A 19,388-nucleotide genomic window follows, 5' to 3' on the forward strand; every position below is an offset into this window, starting at 1 on the left:
TGGAGCTGTTCCTCAGTCAGAGGAATTCCAAAGAACGTAGCTATGTTTTTCACACTCAGGGCAGGATTCTGAAAAGAGGAAGGTCTCATATGGCATGACTTTCAAACAAATGACTCTGATTTCCAGGGTATTTACACTTCCCTATATCTCTCTGCTGGCTGCATACAGAGGGTATTCATAGAGTTCTCTAGGACTAGTGTGGCCCAGAGTGTTTCTCTTCTCCTTAATTATTTTGGAGGAGACATGAGGTGCCTGCCTGTAGATTACATAATATTATATATGATTTACAATTGTGTAAAACATACACTGTTGAACACATTTAAGCTCCTTCCCAAAGATGGATTACTGGTGATTTAGATTCACAATTATTTGGGCTTATATCACAGATAAATGAAAAACAAGAATCATTCTCACAAGCAAAATTTTACAAAGATTTTTAAGTCTCAATTTCACCTTTTCATCCCTTAAAAAAAACAGGTGTCACACACACCTTGGATACCCTGCATTCATTTAAGGGTGAATTGGTTCAGAAAAAAATGTGCCTTGAAGTATAAAGTATTTGTAACTATTGGTAATTTTACCTCTTTTACATCTTCATAAGTTATTGTCATAATATTTTCTTTGTCAGCATATTTGTTCCATTCAGAAAGGTATTCAAAACAGCATCCCCAGGGCACTAAATAAAACAAAGAATCCTAAAATGAAGTATAAATTAAGATTATGGAAGTTTTGCTCATTAAGTTTGTCAACGAAGAGCTTTATTAATCATGTCTAAGGCAGGGTTTACACACTTGGTAGCATTTTAAGACAGCATTGAGTTCATCAATATACCAATAATCTTGCCAACCATCTTGTAAGACTCCCTTAATCCAGACTAAAACCTTGTTGAACCCACCATTCTGTTGGCCATGTGGTATGCCAAATTTATAAACCAGTGCTATCACTTTTTCTCTTTTGTAATGCATTAGAATTAGTCCCCTTTTTAATGCACTAGGCTTAGTCCAAATAATTCCTTTCATCCAAGTTGGCATGGAGCTGATTATACAGCTCCATGGACACAACATGATGGACACAGGAGAGCAAGGGGTAAAGGGGACCCAAGACAGAGTTAAGGAAGAACTGCTTTTTCCAGGAATAATACCGGTTTGCACAAATTAAAGAAGTCTCTGGAATCAGAGTTTTAGTGAATATTAATCTCAAGCAGTAAGACAAAGAAGATAAACTTCAGATTTCTAATTCTATGTCATTAATCTCTCTCTCTTTTGTACTGTAAACCAAAAATTCCTAGAGAAGCTGATTTACCAAAGAACAAAGGTTTTTAGACAAAGACAAATCATTGGACAATTGACATAGACAGAAACATACTTTTCTTTGTCATGAAATCTGCGAAGAAATCATCCCAGGTCTCATAGGAGGGAATAATAGCCACGCCATTGGAAAAATGGTAATAAGATGTAGCAACATCTTTTGGATTACGAATCAGTAACAATATCTAGAAAAAAACTGTATTACTATTTATAGGGAAAGGCATAGCAGACTACAGCATAAAAAAAGAAATAACAATAATATACTTCGTAACTGCAGTTGGGGATTTCTAATAAACTGTGTGCTCCTTGCAGAAGTAGCAATTTCATTCCCAGATCCGGAGATGCAGTAATTAAATTTGCTTTGGTACTATGAGAAGATGGCTGCCTATAATTATTATCTTTTACAGATTAACCAAATTATTTATCCAGAATCTAAGTATGTTTTGATCAATACAGGCATAGGTCAACTTTTACATAGCAAGGAAAATTCACAAAATATAAATTCTCATGGAAATTTGACACATTGAAGCCCTCACTTGCAATAATGCCGTAAAATTCCTCCCGCAGGAAATCCTGTCAAAATCCATTTTGCCTCTGGAGGATTTGTTCAGTCCCTGCAACTCTCTTGTGGAAACTGTCACAAAGGGGCCAATAAGGGCAAACTTTGGTTAAGTGAGGTGAATGGCACTTCTTAAAGGTGTAGAGCCTTAAACATGTAGAAATGGCCAGGCTTAATGCTTAAGTAAAAAAGAGTGATTATGAAAAGTGCCAGAAAAGAACTACATTGGATCTTTAAAAAAATTCTGTTGAATTGTTTGCTTTAATACATTAAAATCAGCACCCACCTTGGCATTGTTTTGGAAGATAGATTTGGGAAGATTTTCAGGACGGAGATGAGTAACCATAAATCTTGGAGAAGGTAATTTGGTCATTCGCTTGAGGAATTGGAAGGAGGAAAGTGGACAGTTCAGTTAGTACAAGTATTCTTTTCATTAACCTATGCTAAAATGTGGCCTTAATGAACTTATCTACAGTTATTGGCTGCTTGAAGTGGTTTGTTTTGGTGTTTTTAGTGAATGTTGTCCTGGGATATTAGTGGGCTGCTCTGAGTAGATCTAATCTTCAAAAGCCCATGAGCAATTGGAAAAAGGACTGGACTATTCATGGCTAGTTCTCTTCAGTGATAATTCTCTTCAGTTCTGGTAGACAAGGGATCAAATCTAGAGGTGGAGTACAGATTAGCTATCTATGAAAGCTGAAGCATCTCATGGACTGAGAGAGGGGATGAGGAGGAAGAGCTAGTAAAAGAGACAAATGATAATATTACATGATTTGACACTTCATGAAGTTCTTCTTAAATACAAAAGCTGCTATGTTGAATTTCTGAACTTCTTATGTCTCATGGTTATGTCCTCCTCTCAGTCCCACTGAAGTGTCTATTTATTTGTATGTGTTCAGTATTTGACAGTCCAGGTGAGATTACTCCTGACCAGATGCTACATAAAGAGGAGTGGTAAAGGTCTTATCAAACAATAGAATAGATCATATTTCATATATTCAGTATTTGAAGCACATAATGTTGATCATTTCCATACATATTCTGTTCCCACCTCATATTTCTCAGCATCTCCAACTTCGAGGTATGATATTACTTCTTGTTCTTCAGCAATCAGACTGCTTTCACTACCTGGTGTTTTCTTTTGAGATATGGCTATCAGGTCAGTTAAGATTTGACTTAGCCAGTTAGTGCCTGAAAGAAGAAAAGTACAGAAGTGCTTGTAAAACTTTTAGGATGGATGGAAATGGATTTACCAAGGAAGTCAAGAGGTGGTAGTACTACCAGGTGGGTTACCGGGTCTCCTTTCATGTCATACAATCACAGCTGACTGTCTGGTCAATCACCATCCAGGATTCTATCTTTGCTCCTCATAAGGACACATATTTCTCCAACTTGAACAGTTCAATACACTGTCAATTAACTTGTATACTGTAAACTGACTAATCAGGGAGAAGAACCACTGAGATTCAACTAGGAAAACCTTCATAAATTCAACTAGGAATACCTGCATATAATAAATTTTATTATGACCCATATAAGGGAGACCTGGGGTGGTAAACTTGTACTTTAAAACCTAATACATGAACTGTTTTCTGGTCTGCTGGATTATCATTGGAAGAAAGATGGGTCACAGCACTTCAAGATAGGAGCAGAACTAGATCTGAAAATTGTGCATTCATTTTCTTTAACTGGAAAAACCTCTCTGAAGTGACATTTTCGAGACATGCTTGTTGTCCTTTTCTTCATAAGATAACAAAGAGCCTGCATAGATCTCCCATCTCTAATTTACCATGTCCTGACTTCTGGACACTGGGTGCCTACATCTTTCTCACTGCAATCTTAACAAGTGCATTCCAGTGCATAACATTTCTTCAAAAAGAAAATACAATGAAAAAGCAAAAACTTCACAATCCTGTCAGCTGTGACGATCCGCTGTAAGGCAGTGTGAGCCAATTGCTGGAAGAGAGAAACAGCAAGATTAAAGTGTATATGAGGCACATCTAATCCAAACATTTGGCTTGCATGTGGACCAATGCTTTCAGGCAGATTGAGGGAATACATAGCATAAATTTGCAATACTAGCAAAAATGTCTTCTTGATTTCCAAAAATTAAAGAACAGTGTAATCACTTCAAGGACTACAAAAATATTTTTGATAGCTATTTCCTGACACCTATGTGACATAAACTAAAGAATATTGAATATACCATTTGAAGGCACCAAAGGCTCCATTGTAAAACTATAAAGCTCTTAACATTACAAACATACATGTGGGAGCAGATCGTGTAATATCTAGAGATTTTGTTACCTCTGGTGTAAAAAACTGTATTTTGATTCTCTCCAATTCTTGCATTTATCTTCACAATTATGAAAAGTAAAGATAACACATAATTTTAGATGCTATAAAAAAAAATCTGACTGTTTTTCTCAGTCTTTTGGAAAATTTCTCATATCAAATACGCATAATTCATTTCTGGTACTTCTGGAGAATGAAATCAGTTTTACAAAATTTGGTGAACATTCTAAATACAATTATTTAGCATAATATATAATAAGTACAATGTCATATATATTGCATATATTTAGCGCAAACCTTATTTTTTATTATTACAGAAACTTGTTTAGGAAAAAATTAAAATATATTCACCGGATTTAGGGTATCCTGCCAAAATTACATCATCTCTTCGGGCTTCAAAGGACTCCAAGGCTTTGAAAGTTTCAGGACTGCAAATAGTCCTAGGGTAGAGAATTCCCTTGTAATAAAAAAGCAGTTCATCACGATGCATGGAGTTGGCAGCTGCTATTGCCTTAACCATGAAATCAACAGATTTTATCCTGGACTTCTCCATTCTTCTCTCACTCACACACACACAGGCTCTGTCACAGTGTGAAATGCTGCGTAGAAGGACAAACCCGCAGGAGCAGATTTTCCTTTAATAGGTGCTTAGTTTGTTGTTTGGGTTTTTTTTTCTTGACCCGATGAATAATTTACCTCTTTCTGAACCTGTGAAGATATATACAGCTCCAGTCAAAGACCTTTGAAATCAATTGAAGTTGAATATAAACTAACAAGATAAGCAGACATATGCAATTGCATTCTAGGGTAAAGGACTTAAATAATTTCTAAACCTCTTGCCAAAAAGTCTGTGATTACAACACTGAGTTCATAAATAGAATATAAGAAAATAGAACGACATGATTTGCAGATTGGAATTTAAATGTCATGATCAAAATCCTCAAGGCAGTTCATCTCTTTCCAGTACTTACTGCTGGGATTTTCTTTTCTTTCTTTATTATATCACTCATCATTCTCACCGAAGTTAAATAAAATGTGTTGGGACTGGGAGAGAGGATGTTCAGTGCACTAGAGCCTGAGCTGAGGACAGTCCTGTCTGTGAGTGTGGCTGGCTGCTGCCTGCTGCTGGAGCCCAGGAGGGCACAGGGGCACAGGCACTCTTGGGCCACTCATCAGACTGCACTACAGAGGTCTGTTTTTCTGGTGGTTACACAAAAATTACTCATTGCTACATTTCTTTAATGAGCTCAGTCATTGTTTAACAACTGATCAGTGCTTAGGGAGTTGGTGACAATATAACCTCAGCTACAGTGAGTAGTGTTTTATCATGCACTTCAGATGATGAGCTGCTGACTGCCCTGACCCCAGTAAAGGAACTGGCTTTAGACTCAGGTTCAATATTTAAGTCTCAGGCAAAGACCTATGGTCTTTGATGCTACTGATACCAGCAACAGGAAATATTGGGGCAACTAGTAAGATTAAAAATGTTAAATTAAACCAACAAACAACCTGTAAATGTTATTTCCTAAAATATTTATCACTGGTGATTAATGCAGTGCAATTTGCCAGTTGGACAAGGAGCACGTATGTAGTGCATACCTGGACAGTGGTTCTCAACCTGGCTTGCCGTTGACTCCAGAAATGGATACACATCCCAGGATAAAGGTTCCTTACAGGCAATGGCTCTGTCCTGCATCCAGGCACTGTAAGGCAATATCCAGAGCTGAGGACAGGTATCACCCAAACCATATTTCTCAGGATGAAATACTCATATCTGAGAATTTTGTGTCATTAAATCTGACAGGAGGGTCACTTGCATGTGACGTTTTAATACTTAGTTTCTACATGCGTGTGAATCAAATTCTACTTGTACTACTTCACTTTCATTTGCCTCTCCTCATGTTCATAATTTATCTTTGGTGAAATTGTTCCTTCTAAGTCAGTTATTTGTATTCTGGGTGACAGCTTTTTAGAAGGTAAGGAGTGCTGAGATGGTGAAATGGGTATTTCCACTGGTCATCCCAACAGAGAACAGGCGAGAGAGGAACGTGATTTATCCTGTGAAGGAGCCTTTCACTCTCCTTCATGCCCTTGAATACAATATGGGTCTCATTCACTACCCATATGTCAAAACATTGTATCACATCCTTGTCTCTTTCTTCATAAATGGATGTTAGACACAAGATTAATTAAACATGAGATAGTATCAAATGAAAATTGTACCTGCAAGACTTGGAAGATTGCTTAAAATTACCTACAAAGAATAATTTAAAATTATTTGTCTGGTCTCCCAAAATGCAGAACCATCAAAATAGACCATTTTATTGGAAATACTTTCTCTAGCAGTACCATTTTACTCTTAAAAGTTGAACACACTGTTCATATATTATGCTTTCGGTAAGCTTTGTTTTAGTTATTCTTTTCAGCTCCTTGTTCATGAGCTAACTCAGAATTGCAGAGGAAAATTTCCACCTATTTTCCAATTCTAAAGAGTAAGGGCATCAAAAAATTATCTTTTTTTTTTCCTCAGGCCAGCTGCCTAAGAAATTTTCTTTGGAGCCAGCTGCCTGAATCCTGAGGGAGCCAGATCACTGTAATACCTCAGCATGAAATGTACCAACGTGTCCCCTGGGCCACTGGGGACACAGGTGCCTCCAGCTCCTTCAACCCTCAGCCTCTGCTCTCTGCTCATGAGCAGGGTGTCCAGTGCAGCCATATGTCTGTCTGCTCAGGAGCTGCACACAAGGCAGGCTAGAGCAGCCCTGTCTCTCTAGAGAGGCTCAGGGCAACCAAGGATCCTGAGTATGCCAGCAATGCAAGTCCCAGTCCAGCACTGTCTGTCCAGCAGCCAAAGTGTCTTGGGCTGTGCAGCTCAATGAATGTGGAACAGCCCCTGTGCTCCTCAGGGACAACTCTGAGTTGCTCAGTTAGCCACAGGAAGATCTGCCTTGGATGCAAAAGCTGTTATCAGGAGCATTTGCAGTACACCATAAAGAGAAGATGCACCTGAATGGAAGACTCAGCCTAACTTTGCTTGGGAAATGGACTGGGGAAAGGACATGAGGTGGAAGATAGGTTAATATAAGTTTTCCAGTTTGTTCATTATCTTTAAAGGAAACAGATAAAAATACAATATAAACATAATTTTCAGTGGAAATTTCTCTTTTTAGGCATCATAGGCAACAAAATAGACTAGACCAAAAAGAATGATAGTTTACTTTTCTTTTTTTTTCTTTTTTTGACAATTGGTGAGAATCTAGAAGTAATAAATTTTGTGAGCCATGTCTATTGTCAGTCAATTATGTCTTACCTTCAAAACAGATTCCCAAGTTTTTCTGAATTGACTCTCACACTCACTGGCCTCATCTCTGCTTACTTTTCACTCTCTCAAAATGTCACTCATCCATCAAGTTTCCTTGCCTACATTCATTTTTTGACATGGCCGCTTGCCTTTTCCATCCTTTCCTTCTTCCACCTCCTTACCCCACTGAATGCAAGGGCCCACTGAGTATCTCAAATGGAGCAAAAGCACATGAGGTGTTACTGCTCTGAATAGCTCTGTCCTTCAGAGTGAGATTGTTAAGGACACAAAGGGGAATGAATTCAAGCCTTGGGATGACACAGGAGAGGCTAAAACTGCAGAAAATGGGTCATGGTTTGCTTTTCAACCAGATCAGCAAGACCAGAGTAAGATCTGAGCCTTTTATTTTCTGGCACTGTCATCATGTTAGTCCTTGCTAAGTGATTCATCAGGTGTTTTTAGGCCAGTTGCTGCCTGAGTGATTTACCCCCATCAAGTACCTGCTCCTTTGGCTTCCCTTTTCTAAACATAGAATTTTAAACTTACCATTACTAAACGCTGGGTTCCCTCATCTTCTCAATGTGTTATGTTTCAAATCGTTTTGCCATTTCTCCTAGTACTTTCAGCCCTCTCTTCTGATCCCCAGACTTACAAGTCAGTCATTTATGATACAGTGTGTGATATTAGTCTGCCCACCAGTGTTAAAAACAAGATTGAATGGGATCAGGACTCACCACTAAAGGAGATTGCTTTAATTGCCCTCCCAATTTTGCTGTCAACCGGTATATGCAGTGTGACCATAAGCAAACTATTGCAACCAAGTTCATCATATCCACGGGAGCAAGTGGATATTCCTGAAAGTATTGCTGCTTCTGACAGTGCTTCTGAATGCCTTTTATTGCTGTTGTATGAATTTCTAAGAACCTCACTCTACTTTCAGTACTTTCATTTCCATAACCAATGTTCGTATATTGCCACCTCCACATAAATTTGTGTCTCTTAAGTCACATAATTTCAGGCCCTCCCCAATGCTCTCATCTCTTGTATTTTCTGTCAGTGGCTTATTCAAGAGGTAAGTTATCTTAAGGAGGATCACAAACTTCTTAACCATAATTTATATTTACTATTTCATTTTCTTCAAAATGTTCCATGGTCGGTTGCTTTGTCATTTTTGCTACTACATTCCTAAGTATCAAGTTAAGTAGACTGTTCTATTCTGATTCTTCCTTCAGAAGTTTTTAAACACTGCTGTTATGTATGTTCTCATCCAGGAATCTGGTACCTTTCTGGTTGCTTACAGATAACTTGCAGTTGTTCAAAGATGCTTTGCCACAGGACTTTCTGCTGCTCTGCTTTTGAATTCATTCATTTATTTTCTAAATATTCTAAGTATTACTTCTAGCATTCCAATTTCTTTACGAAACTCTGCATGTCCACTTATGTCCAAGCAGAATCAACCAGCTTTAGAAGAATAAAAAAAAAATCTTTGAATATTTCATTCCTTCCATCTCTATATTTTATTTTTACACCTTATCTACTCAGTGATGGATCTATAAGTTGGCTGGGGCTTTTCCTGGTTTTAATTCAACTATACTTACAGAACCTCATTTTGCCTTATTTTTCCAGAACAGGTCCCTGGAAAAATCTGAAATACTGTGTCTAGAGAGGCAAATGCCAATGGCAGTACAAAAGAGCTGGGTAGAGCAATGTCTCACACCATCACTCTTGACAACCCCACTACCTCAATGGAGGCATTTTCAAGAAAGACACAAAGAAAGCAGAGGGCTTCCTAAGGAGGACCACAAAGTTGAGAAGGCTCAGGGACAACCTCATCACAGTTTTCAGTGCTTAAAGGGAAGCTACAAAGAGGATAAAGGCTCCCTATTCACCAAACACCACATGGAGAAGAAAGGAGGCAGTGAAGTCAAGTTGCAACAGGGGAGGTTTAATCTTGATACATGAAGTTCTTTACAGCAAGAACAACCAGTTGCTGGAACAATGCCTACAGAAATAAGGTAGAATCCTCATCACTGGAGGTTTCATGATATGATATTTAGATATTTAGCCTCATCCAGGCTCCCTTTCCCATGAAAGGTTGTGCCAGATGATTTCTCAAGGTCTCTTCCAAACTGGGCTGCTCTGTGATCCTATAAAAAGCAGTGCCTCTGACTGAATCTTGCCTCTTAACTTCTGACCATATCTGAAATCCATCTTGATATTTTGCATTCAGAGAGATGAAGAGCCCTACAAACACTGATCCATATTCCCCTTCTTTCTCCTTTCTCTAGCTTTGATTCAATTTGTGACGAATTCATGGATGATCTCGTTTGTGAGACTTTTGTCATATCGCTGTTTTTGCTAGTGATATTTTCTGTGAAGATGTTGACTGATTTGAAATATTTTTGAAGAAAAAATAATCTGCATACTAAATAATTAGAAATCAGCTACAGAGATAGAATTTGTCTAGAAAGAAAAGAAGAAAAATTTCCTTCCAGGTGACAGATGGAACAGTGATGTTGAGTATTTGTAAATATCATTAGTTGACATCTTCTTCTGCAAATGGGTGTAGCCAAAGATCTCACCATAAAACAAAATGCTCATCACTCATCAGTGTCACTGTAAAGGCTGCTGCAATGACTCTTATAGCAATTCTAAGGTGCTTACATCCTTTAATCTAGGTTTCCAGTATATAGCATTCAGATGATCTGAGTCTGCCTTGCAGAGTTCTTGTTCTAACCACATTTCAGTTCTCTTCAGGCTTTGCAGTACAAGTCATACTTCAACTTTTTCCCGAGCTTCGTTCCTGCTATATGTTCCTCAAATACTTTGTCCATTTTCTCATTCTGATCTTCAGTGAAAAGATTCTTCCAGTCACTTACACCACCTTCAAAGAAGCAGGAACAAACTCTTGAAAACCAAGAAATTTCATTTTTTATTCTATAGGCTGTCATTTTTATTGCTTTGTACACTAAATTGTGTTGATCCATTTTCCAGATGGAACATTTTTCTATACCAATATAATTTTCTGCTGTCAGTGGAGTTACATTTATATGTGAATCATCTTTTGCTACAATGCCAAAGAACATACTCCTCTTTAGGTGACTGTGTTCAAAAAGACAGCCTAAAATTCTGTTTCCCTCCATCTCTCTCCTCTAGTCAGCTATGACTGGCAAAGTGGAAGATCATGAAGAATTAAGAATCATCTGCCAGGAGAATGAGCTGACTTTCTGCTCCTTCTGCAGCTTCAGTTTTTATCCAGTTATTTCCTCAATGTAAAATGCAGAAATAGATTCTGACAACCAGGTTGCCCTTCTCATGTCCATGTCCCCCATATTACACTGCAAAAGTAGTTCCCTTCTCTTCCCTCTCTTGTGTGTCCCTGGATTCTTGCCTGCTTGGCTTAGTTCTAATGTGTAAGGGTGAACAGGCATCTGCAGTGGCCATCTCAGAAGATTCCCATACTCTCCTACAAAGTGTGGTCACACCACTCAGGCTGACTTTGGCCCAGTGCTGCCTGCTCCAAAGGCTGGGCAATTGGTGATCCAGGCACAGAGGTGGAGAGGAATTCAGACACATGACAGTTCCTCCTTCCTGCCAGCCATCTGTGGGTCTCTAAGAGTGGCTCTGCTGTGAGAGCCTTGCTGGGTATCTTCCTCACCAGTTGTCCTTGAATAGTCTTCTCAAGCAAAGCAGTGATAACCTGCTTGATACTAACTGACAATTCTAATGTGAGTGCAGGAAAAAGAACCAAAGCATGGCCCAAGTCCTTGAGAGTGGGACATTTCTACCTCTCAGCCCCTTGGAGCTTCCTACCTTTGCGAAAGAGAATATTGCCAAGTGACCCATGGGTCTTGTCTGAGTTTTTCTTCATAGACTGGAAGCTGCTCCTCTCTACCACCAGCTGGAGCTGTTCCTCAGTCAGAGGAATTCCAAAGAATGTAGCTATGTTTTTCACCCCCTGGGCACGATTCTGGAAAGAGGAACGGAACATATGGCCTGACTTTCAAACAAATGACTCTGATTTCCAAGGTGTTTACACTTCCCTATATCTCTCTGCTGGCTGCATACAGAGGGTATTCACAGAGTGCACCAGGACTAGGGTGGGTCATAGTGTTTCTCTTCTCCTTAATTATTTTGGAGGAGACATGAGGTGCCTTCCTGTAGATTACAAAATATTATATATGATTTACAGTTATGTAAAATATATACTGCTGAAAGCACAAGAGCTCCTTCCCAAAGATGGATTACTGGTGATTTAGATTCACAATTATTTGGGCTTATATTACAGAATTCACAGAATGACTGGGTTTGAAGGCACCTTAGAGATCATCAAGTCCAACCCATGCTCTAACACCTCAACTAAACCATGGTATTTAGTGCCATATCCAGTCTTACAGATAAATAAAAAACAAGAATCATTTTGACAAGCAAAATTTTAAGAGGGCTTTTAAGTTTGAATTTCACCACTTCTTCCCTTAAAACAGATTCTTAAAACAAGAATCTGTCTCACACACCTTGGATACCCTGCATTCATATAAGGGTATATTAGTTCAGGAAAAAAATGTCCCTTCAAATATAAAGTATTTTTAAGTATTGATAACCTTACCTCTTTTACCTCTTCATAAGTTATTGTCATAATATTTTCTTTGTCAGCATATTTGTTCCATTCAGAAAGGTATTCAAAATAGCATCCCCAGGCCACTAAATAAAGCAAAAGAATCCAAAGATGAAGCATAAATTAAGATTATGCAAATTTTGCTCATTAAATTGTGTCAGCCAAGGGCTTTATTAATCAGGTTTATGACAAAGTTCACACCCTTCTGTGGGAATTATCAGTTTTGCTCGAGGATCAAGCATATGATACCATTTGTAAGTCAGATAAATAAAATTTGTTAGCATTTCAAGACAGTTTTGAGTGCACCAAAAAAACTATCATCTTGCCGACCATCTTGTAAGACTCCCTTAATCCAGTCTGAAACCTTGTTAAAACCCCCTTTTTGCTGCCCATGTACTACCCAAAAGTCATAACTTTAAACTAGTGCTATTAGTTTTTTTAATGCATTAGAATTAGTCCCCTTTTTAATGCACTAGACTTAGTCCAAATAATTCCTTTCATCCAATTTGGCGTGGAAGTGATTCTATAGCTCCATGGACAGAACATGATGGACATAGGAGAGCAGGGGGTAAAGGGGACCCAAGATAGAGATAAGGAAGAACTGCCTCTTCCAGGAAAAATACCAGTTTGTACAAATTTAAAAAGCCTGTGGAAGTGCAGTTTTGACAAATATTTATCCTCAAGCAGTAAGACAAGCATGGAAAACTTCAGTTAAGAAGTCTAACTCTCAGTCTTTATTCTCTGGTTTGTACTGTAAACGAAAAGTTCCTAGAGAAGATGATTTACCAAAGAACAAATGTTTTTAGACAACGACAAATCATTGGACAATTGACATAGACAGAAAAATATACTGTACTTTTCTTTGTCATGAAATCTGCGAAGAAATCATCCCAGGTCTCATAGGAGGGAAGAGTAGGCAGGCCATTGCAAAAGTGGTAGAAAGATGTAGCAACATCTTTTGGATTACGAATCAGTAACAATATCTAGAGAAAAACTGTATTACTATTTATAGGGAAAGACATAGCAGACTACAGCATAAAAAAAGAAATAACAATAATCTACTTTATAACTGCAGTTGGGGATTTCAAATAAATTGTGTGCTCCTTGCAGAAGTAGCAATTTCATTCCCTAATCAGAAGATGCAGTAATTAAATTTGGTTTAAATTTAAATTTTTTTTGGATCAATAATTTGTTTTAAGTATGTTTTGATCAATACAGGCATAGGTCATCTTTTAAGTAGCAGGGAAAATTCACAAAAATATAAATTCTCATGGAAATTTGACACATTGAAGCCCTCACTTGCAACAATGCCATAAAATTCCTCCCACAGGAAATCCCGTCAAAATCCATTTTGCCTCTGGAGGATTTGTTCAAGCCCTGCAACTCTCTTGTGGAAACTGTCACAAAGGGGCCAATAAGGGCAAACTGTGGTTAAGTGAGGTGAATGGCACTTCTTAAACGTGTAGAGCCTTAAACATGTAGAAATGGCCAGGCTTAACGCTTAAGTAAAAAAGAGTGATTATGAAAAGTGCCAGAAAAGAACTACATTGGATCTTTAAAAAAATTCTGTTGAATTGTTTGCTTTAATACATTAAAATCAGCACCCACCTTGGCATTGTTTTGGAAGATAGATTTGGGAAGATTTTCAGGACGGAGATGAGTAACCATAAATCTTGGAGAAGGTAATTTGGTCATTCGCTTGAGGAATTGGAAGGAGGAAAGTGGACAGTTCAGTTAGTACAAGTATTCTTTTCATTAACCTATGCTAAAATGTGGCCTTGATGAACTTATCTACAGTTATTGGCTGCTTGAAGTGGTTTGTTTTGGTGTTTTTAGTGAATGTTGTCCTGGGATATTAGTGGGCTGCTCTGAGTAGATCTAATCTTCAAAAGCCCATGAGCAATTGGAAAAAGGACTATCCATTGCTAGTTCTTTTCAGTGATAATTCTCTTCAGTTCTGGTAGGCAAGGGATCAAATCTAGAGGTGGAGTACAGATTAGCTATCTATGGAAGCTGAAGCATCTCAAGGACTGAGAGAGGGGATGAGGAGGAAGAGCTAGTAAAAGAGACAAATGATAATATTACATGATTTGACACTTCATGAAGCTCTTCTTAAATACAAAAGCTGCTATGTTGAATTTCTGAACTTCTTATGTCTCATGGTTATGTCCTCCTCTCAGTCCCACTGAAGTGTCTATTTATTTGTATGTGTTCAGTATTTGACAGTCCAGGTGAGATTACTCCTGACCAGATGCCACATACAGAGGAGTGGTAAAGGTCTTATCAAACAATAGAATAGATCATATTTCATATATTCTGTATTTGAAGCACATAATGTTGATCTTTTCCATACATATTCTGTTCCCACCTCATATTTCTCAGCATCTCCAACTTCAAGATAGGGGAATTCTTCTGGTTCTTCAGCATTCACACTGCTTTCACTACCTGGTGTTTTCTTTTGAGATATGGCTATCAGGTCAGTTAAGATTTGACTTAGCCAGTTAGTGCCTGAAAGAAGAAAAGTACAGAAGTGCTTGTAAAACTTTTAGGATGGAACGAAAAAGATTTACCAAGGAAGTCAAGAGGTGGTAGTATAACCAGGTGAGTTACCTGGTCTCCTTTCATGTCATACAATCACAGCTGACTGTCTGGTCAATCACCACCCAGGATCCTACCTTTGCTCCTCATAAGGACATATTTCTCCAACTTGAACAGTTCAGTACACCATAAAATAACTTGTACACTGTAAACTGACTAATCAGGGAGAAGAACCACTGAGATTCAACTAGGAAAACCTGCCGTTATCTAATAAATTTTATTGTGACACATATAAGAGAGATTGGGGTGGTGATCCTATACTTTAAAACCTAATGTATTAAGTGTTTTCTGCTGTGCTGGGTTATCATTGGAAGAAAGATGGGTTACAGCACTTCAAGACAGGAGCAGAACTAGATCTGAAAATTGCGCATTCATTTTCTTTCACAACTGGAAAAACCTCTCTGAAGTGACATTTCCTAGACACACTTGTTGTCTTTTTCTTCAAAAGATAACAAAGAGCCTGCATAGATCTCCCATCTCTAATTTACCATGTCCTGACTTCTGGACACTGGGTGCCTACATCTTTCTCACTGCAATCTTAACAAGTGCATTCCAGTGCATAACATTTCTTCAAAAAGAAAATACAATGAAAACGCAAAAACTTCACAATCCTGTCAGCTGTGACTATCCGCTGTAAGGCAGTGTGAGCCAATTGCTGGAAGAGAGAAACAGCAAGATTAATGTGTACATGAGGCACATCTAATCCAAACCTTTGGCCCACTGCTTTGAGGTAGATTGAGGGAATACGTAGGGTAAACTTGTAACCCTAAGAAAGATGTCTTCTTGATTTCCAAAAATTAAAGAGCAATGTAATCACTTCAAGGACTACCAAAATACTTTTGATAGATATTTTCTTACATCTGTGTGATATAAACTAAAGAATATTGAATAGACCATTTGAAGGCACCAAAGGCTCCATTGTAAAAATATAAAGCTCTTAACTTTACAAACATACATGTGGAAGTAGATCGTGGAATATCAGGAGATTTTGTTACCTCTGGTGTAAAAAACTGTATTTTGATTCTCTCCAACTTTGCATTTAACTTCATAACTATGAAAAGTAAAAATAACAAAAACCTTTGATGCTATAGAAAAGAAAAGCAGAATGTTTTTCACAGTCTTTTGGAAAATTTCCCATATCAAATATGCATAATTCATTTCTGGTACTTTTTGAGAATGAAATCAGTTTTACAAAATTTGGCGAACATTCTAAATGCAATTATTTAGCATAATATCATATTATGTATCATATCACATATATTTCATATATTTAGTACAAACCTTGTTACTTGCTATTACAGGAACTTGTTTATGAAAAAATTAAAATATATTCACCGGATTTAGGGTATCCTGCCAAAATTACATCATCCCTTCTGGCTTCAAAGGACTCCAAGGCTTTGAATGTTTCAGGACTGCAAACAGTGGCAGGATAGAGAATTCCCTTGTCAGAAAAGAGCAGTTCATCAGGACGCATGGAGCTGGCAGCTGCTATTGCCTTATCTACCAAACCAATAAATGTTTTCCTGGACTTCTCCATTCTTCTTCTCTCTCTCACACACCAGCTCTGTCACAGAATTAACTGCTGTGTAGAAGAAGAAAACTCACAGCTTGTCCTTTAATAGGTGCTTGGTTTGTTGTTCTTTTTTTCTTGACCCTATGAACAATAACTTACCTCTTTCTGAAGCTGTAAAATACACAGCCCCAGTCAAAGACCTTACATAATATGAGCCTTTGAAACCAATAGAAGTTGAACATAAACTAACAATATAAGCAGACAAATGCAATTACATTCTAGGGTCAAGGGCTTAATTTCTAAACATCATGCCAAAAATTCTGTGATTACAACACTGAGTTTATAAATAGAATATAAGAAAATAGAACGACATGATTTGCAGATTGGAATTTAAATGTCATGATCAAAATCCTCAAGGCAGTTCATCTCTTTCCAGTACTTACTGCTGGGATTTTCTTTTCTTTCTTTATTATATCACTCATCATTCTCACCAGAGTTAGATAAAATGTGTTGGGATTGGGAGAGAGGATGTTCAGTGCACTAGAGCCTGAGCTGAGGACAGTCCTGTCTGTGAGTGTGGCTGGCTGCTGCCTGCTGCTGGAGCCCAGGAGGGCACAGGGGCACAGGCACTCTTGGGCCACTCATCAGACTGCACTACAGAGGTCTGTTTTTCTGGTGGTTACACAAAAATTACTCATTGCTACATTTCTTTAATGAGCTCAGTCATTGTTTAACAACTGATCAGTGCTTAGGGAGTTGGTGACAATATAACCTCAGCTACAGTGATTAGTGTTTATCATGCACTTCAGATGATGAGCTGCTGACTGCCCTGACCCCAGTAAAGGAACTGGCTTTAGACTCAGGTTCAATATTTAAGTCTCTGAAAAAAGGATGGATGTGTCACAAAAAATGAGAAAATACTTCTCCCCCAAAATTTATGCCAAGAATTTACATGCTGTCCTTTCTTATCTCCATCTCTTGACTGCTGCCTCTTGGGCACTGGAAGGAAGGGGACCAGCAACTACATACCTGCATGCTTTTGCCATTTGCTCTCCCTGAGGGATTCAAGGGAGATCCAGGGCTCTCCCTGGTTCCTGAGCCATAATGCAGTGCTCATGGGATGATCTAGCCCTACATTTTTATGTCTCCTTTTTCCAGTCCATGCACAATCTGTTGCTTTTCCCTTCACCCCCCTCCTTTCTGTAAAACCTTGTCAGCATAGAAAAACTACCTATGTACAGGCATAATCTGAAACCAGTGGATATCACATGGCCTGGTCCATCTGATCAATGACAAGTGCCAAAGGGCACAAAGTTGGTACCACCTGCACCATTTATTTCACTGACATCAGCTAAAAATTGCCATCCTATGATGTAGCACTTTTGCTGATTCTTGATGTGAAACTAGCCACCCTAGCAAAACACAAAATCAGCTTACCTAACTTTTCTACCCTATCTTCCCTTGGCAATAAATTGTCATGGGCTGAAGATAAGAAAATGTGTTTAGTTAGTATTTTTACTTGCTGGCAAAAGAATTTGTTGGGACAGACATCGCTAAGGGTGGAAAAAGAGGGAAAATGACCTGTAAATTATTGGTGTCATTTCATGCAATAGTGTAGCATTGGAGTAGGGTTATGAAAATGTAAAAAGTATTCCAAAGAAACCTCCTGAGAGGGATTTCCAGTGTGTTTTTGCAAGAAAGGGCAATCAGGCCAATTATTCCTGGGAAGCATATTTTATCCTTAGGAACTAGGAAAAAAAAAAAAGCCAAACCCTGTATTTCTGGAGGAAAAAACAATTAGGAGACATAAGTATTGAGGAGGGACTTTGAGGGCAGTTATATTTCTTGACAAAAAAAGAAGCAGGAGCAAGATTTTGTAATGTGAGCCTTTGATACAGCCATCTGCCATGACACCTGAGCTGAGAGACGGGAGGAGAAGTGCCTAGCCCCATCCATGTGGTACAAGACCCTCTGAACCTGATTAATAGTGAACCCAGAGACTGACAAGAAAGCATCACTTGATTCAAAATTTCTAAGAAGCAGCTTTAAAACCTACAAAGATTAAAAACAGCTTAAAGGATTTGATTATCTCCAGATTAATGGTATTTGTAGTTCAAGACACCAAGTTTCTCTGAAGGTTTCTGACTTCCCACGCTGACCAGAGCTGGATATGGAGCTTTGCAGAAGGAGGCTGGAGACATTTCTGTGACAGCTACAGGACAGTGCCAGCTGACCCTTACATAGTGCACTGATCTGCCCATGCAGATCCATTCCCTGTTAAATGAAACAGCTTCAAAGAATGAAAGCTTCAAAGCATGGGCTCCCAAGTGCTAAATAAGAAGAGGTATGTTTTAATAATGATTTCTGTGATCTGCATTTATCTCAGTAAAATTCTGGAGAAGGCTTCCATAAATTAGTCTTCTAAAATAACCTACTCCGTTTTTAAATAGTTCATTAAGATTGATCTGTTCAAGAAGGTGCCTTAAAACTCCTCAGATTATTCATCTGCAACAACAATGAAAGAGAGAAAGAATTAGAAGAGAAGGAAGGAAGGAAGGAAGGAAGGAAGGAAGAAAGGAAGGAAGGAAGGAAGGAAGGAAGGAAGGAAGGAAGGAAGGAAGGAAGGAAGGAAGGAAGGAAGGAAGGAAGGAAGGAAGGAAGGAAGGAAGGAAGGAAGGAAGGAAGGAAGGAAGGAAGGAAGGAAGGAAGGAAGGAAGGAAGGAAGGAAGGAAGGAAGGAAGGAAGGAAGGAAGGAAGGAAGGAAGGAAGGAAGGAAGGAAGGAAGGAAGGAAGGAAGGAAGGAAGGCCCGCAAGTGTAGCGAGATGCAGATGCCCTGGGCTTCTGTGATTGAGCTGGGCTTAAAGTAGAATTTGCTCTAAAATGGAAATGTCATATGCATCATTTTCCCCTTTGAATAAGTTAGTGTGGATCTGATCAGAGGATAATCAAAGCCTTCAAACTGATCCCAGGTTGTTAGGATGGCTTAGGTTACGTGGCCAAAGCTGTCTGCACACTCACAAAGGAGCACAGCAGAGCAATGAAGGGGGAATCAAAACAGTACCCTGCCCCAACACTCCCATGAAATCAGCTCATCCAAGGCCTGACTCCACAAGCTCAGAGGAGCTCAGGCAGAGTGGAATGCAAGTTAAGGACTCTTAAAAAGGGACTGGAGCCTGTCCAGGACCCTTCTACGGCTCTT

General features: G+C 38.6%; 1 protein-coding gene across 1 annotated transcript; it reads right to left on the reverse strand.

Annotated features, from left to right (window-relative positions):
• Nucleotides 1-9,461: 9,461 nt before the first annotated feature.
• On the reverse strand, nucleotides 9,462-16,212 carry LOC129118731 (sulfotransferase 6B1-like). The gene is made up of 7 exons (XM_054630287.2): nucleotides 16,011-16,212; nucleotides 14,446-14,585; nucleotides 13,686-13,775; nucleotides 12,934-13,060; nucleotides 12,069-12,163; nucleotides 11,276-11,432; nucleotides 9,462-10,346 (listed from the first exon to the last, which is right to left on the reverse strand). Exons 1-7 carry the CDS (start codon nucleotides 16,210-16,212, stop codon nucleotides 10,216-10,218), a joined length of 942 nt encoding a protein of 313 aa, XP_054486262.2. The 3' UTR covers nucleotides 9,462-10,215.
• Between the last annotated feature and the right edge of the window lie 3,176 nt (nucleotides 16,213-19,388).

Source organism: Agelaius phoeniceus, chromosome 3 (genome assembly GCF_051311805.1).
Source record: "Agelaius phoeniceus isolate bAgePho1 chromosome 3, bAgePho1.hap1, whole genome shotgun sequence".
Lineage (NCBI taxonomy): Eukaryota > Metazoa > Chordata > Aves > Passeriformes > Icteridae > Agelaius > Agelaius phoeniceus.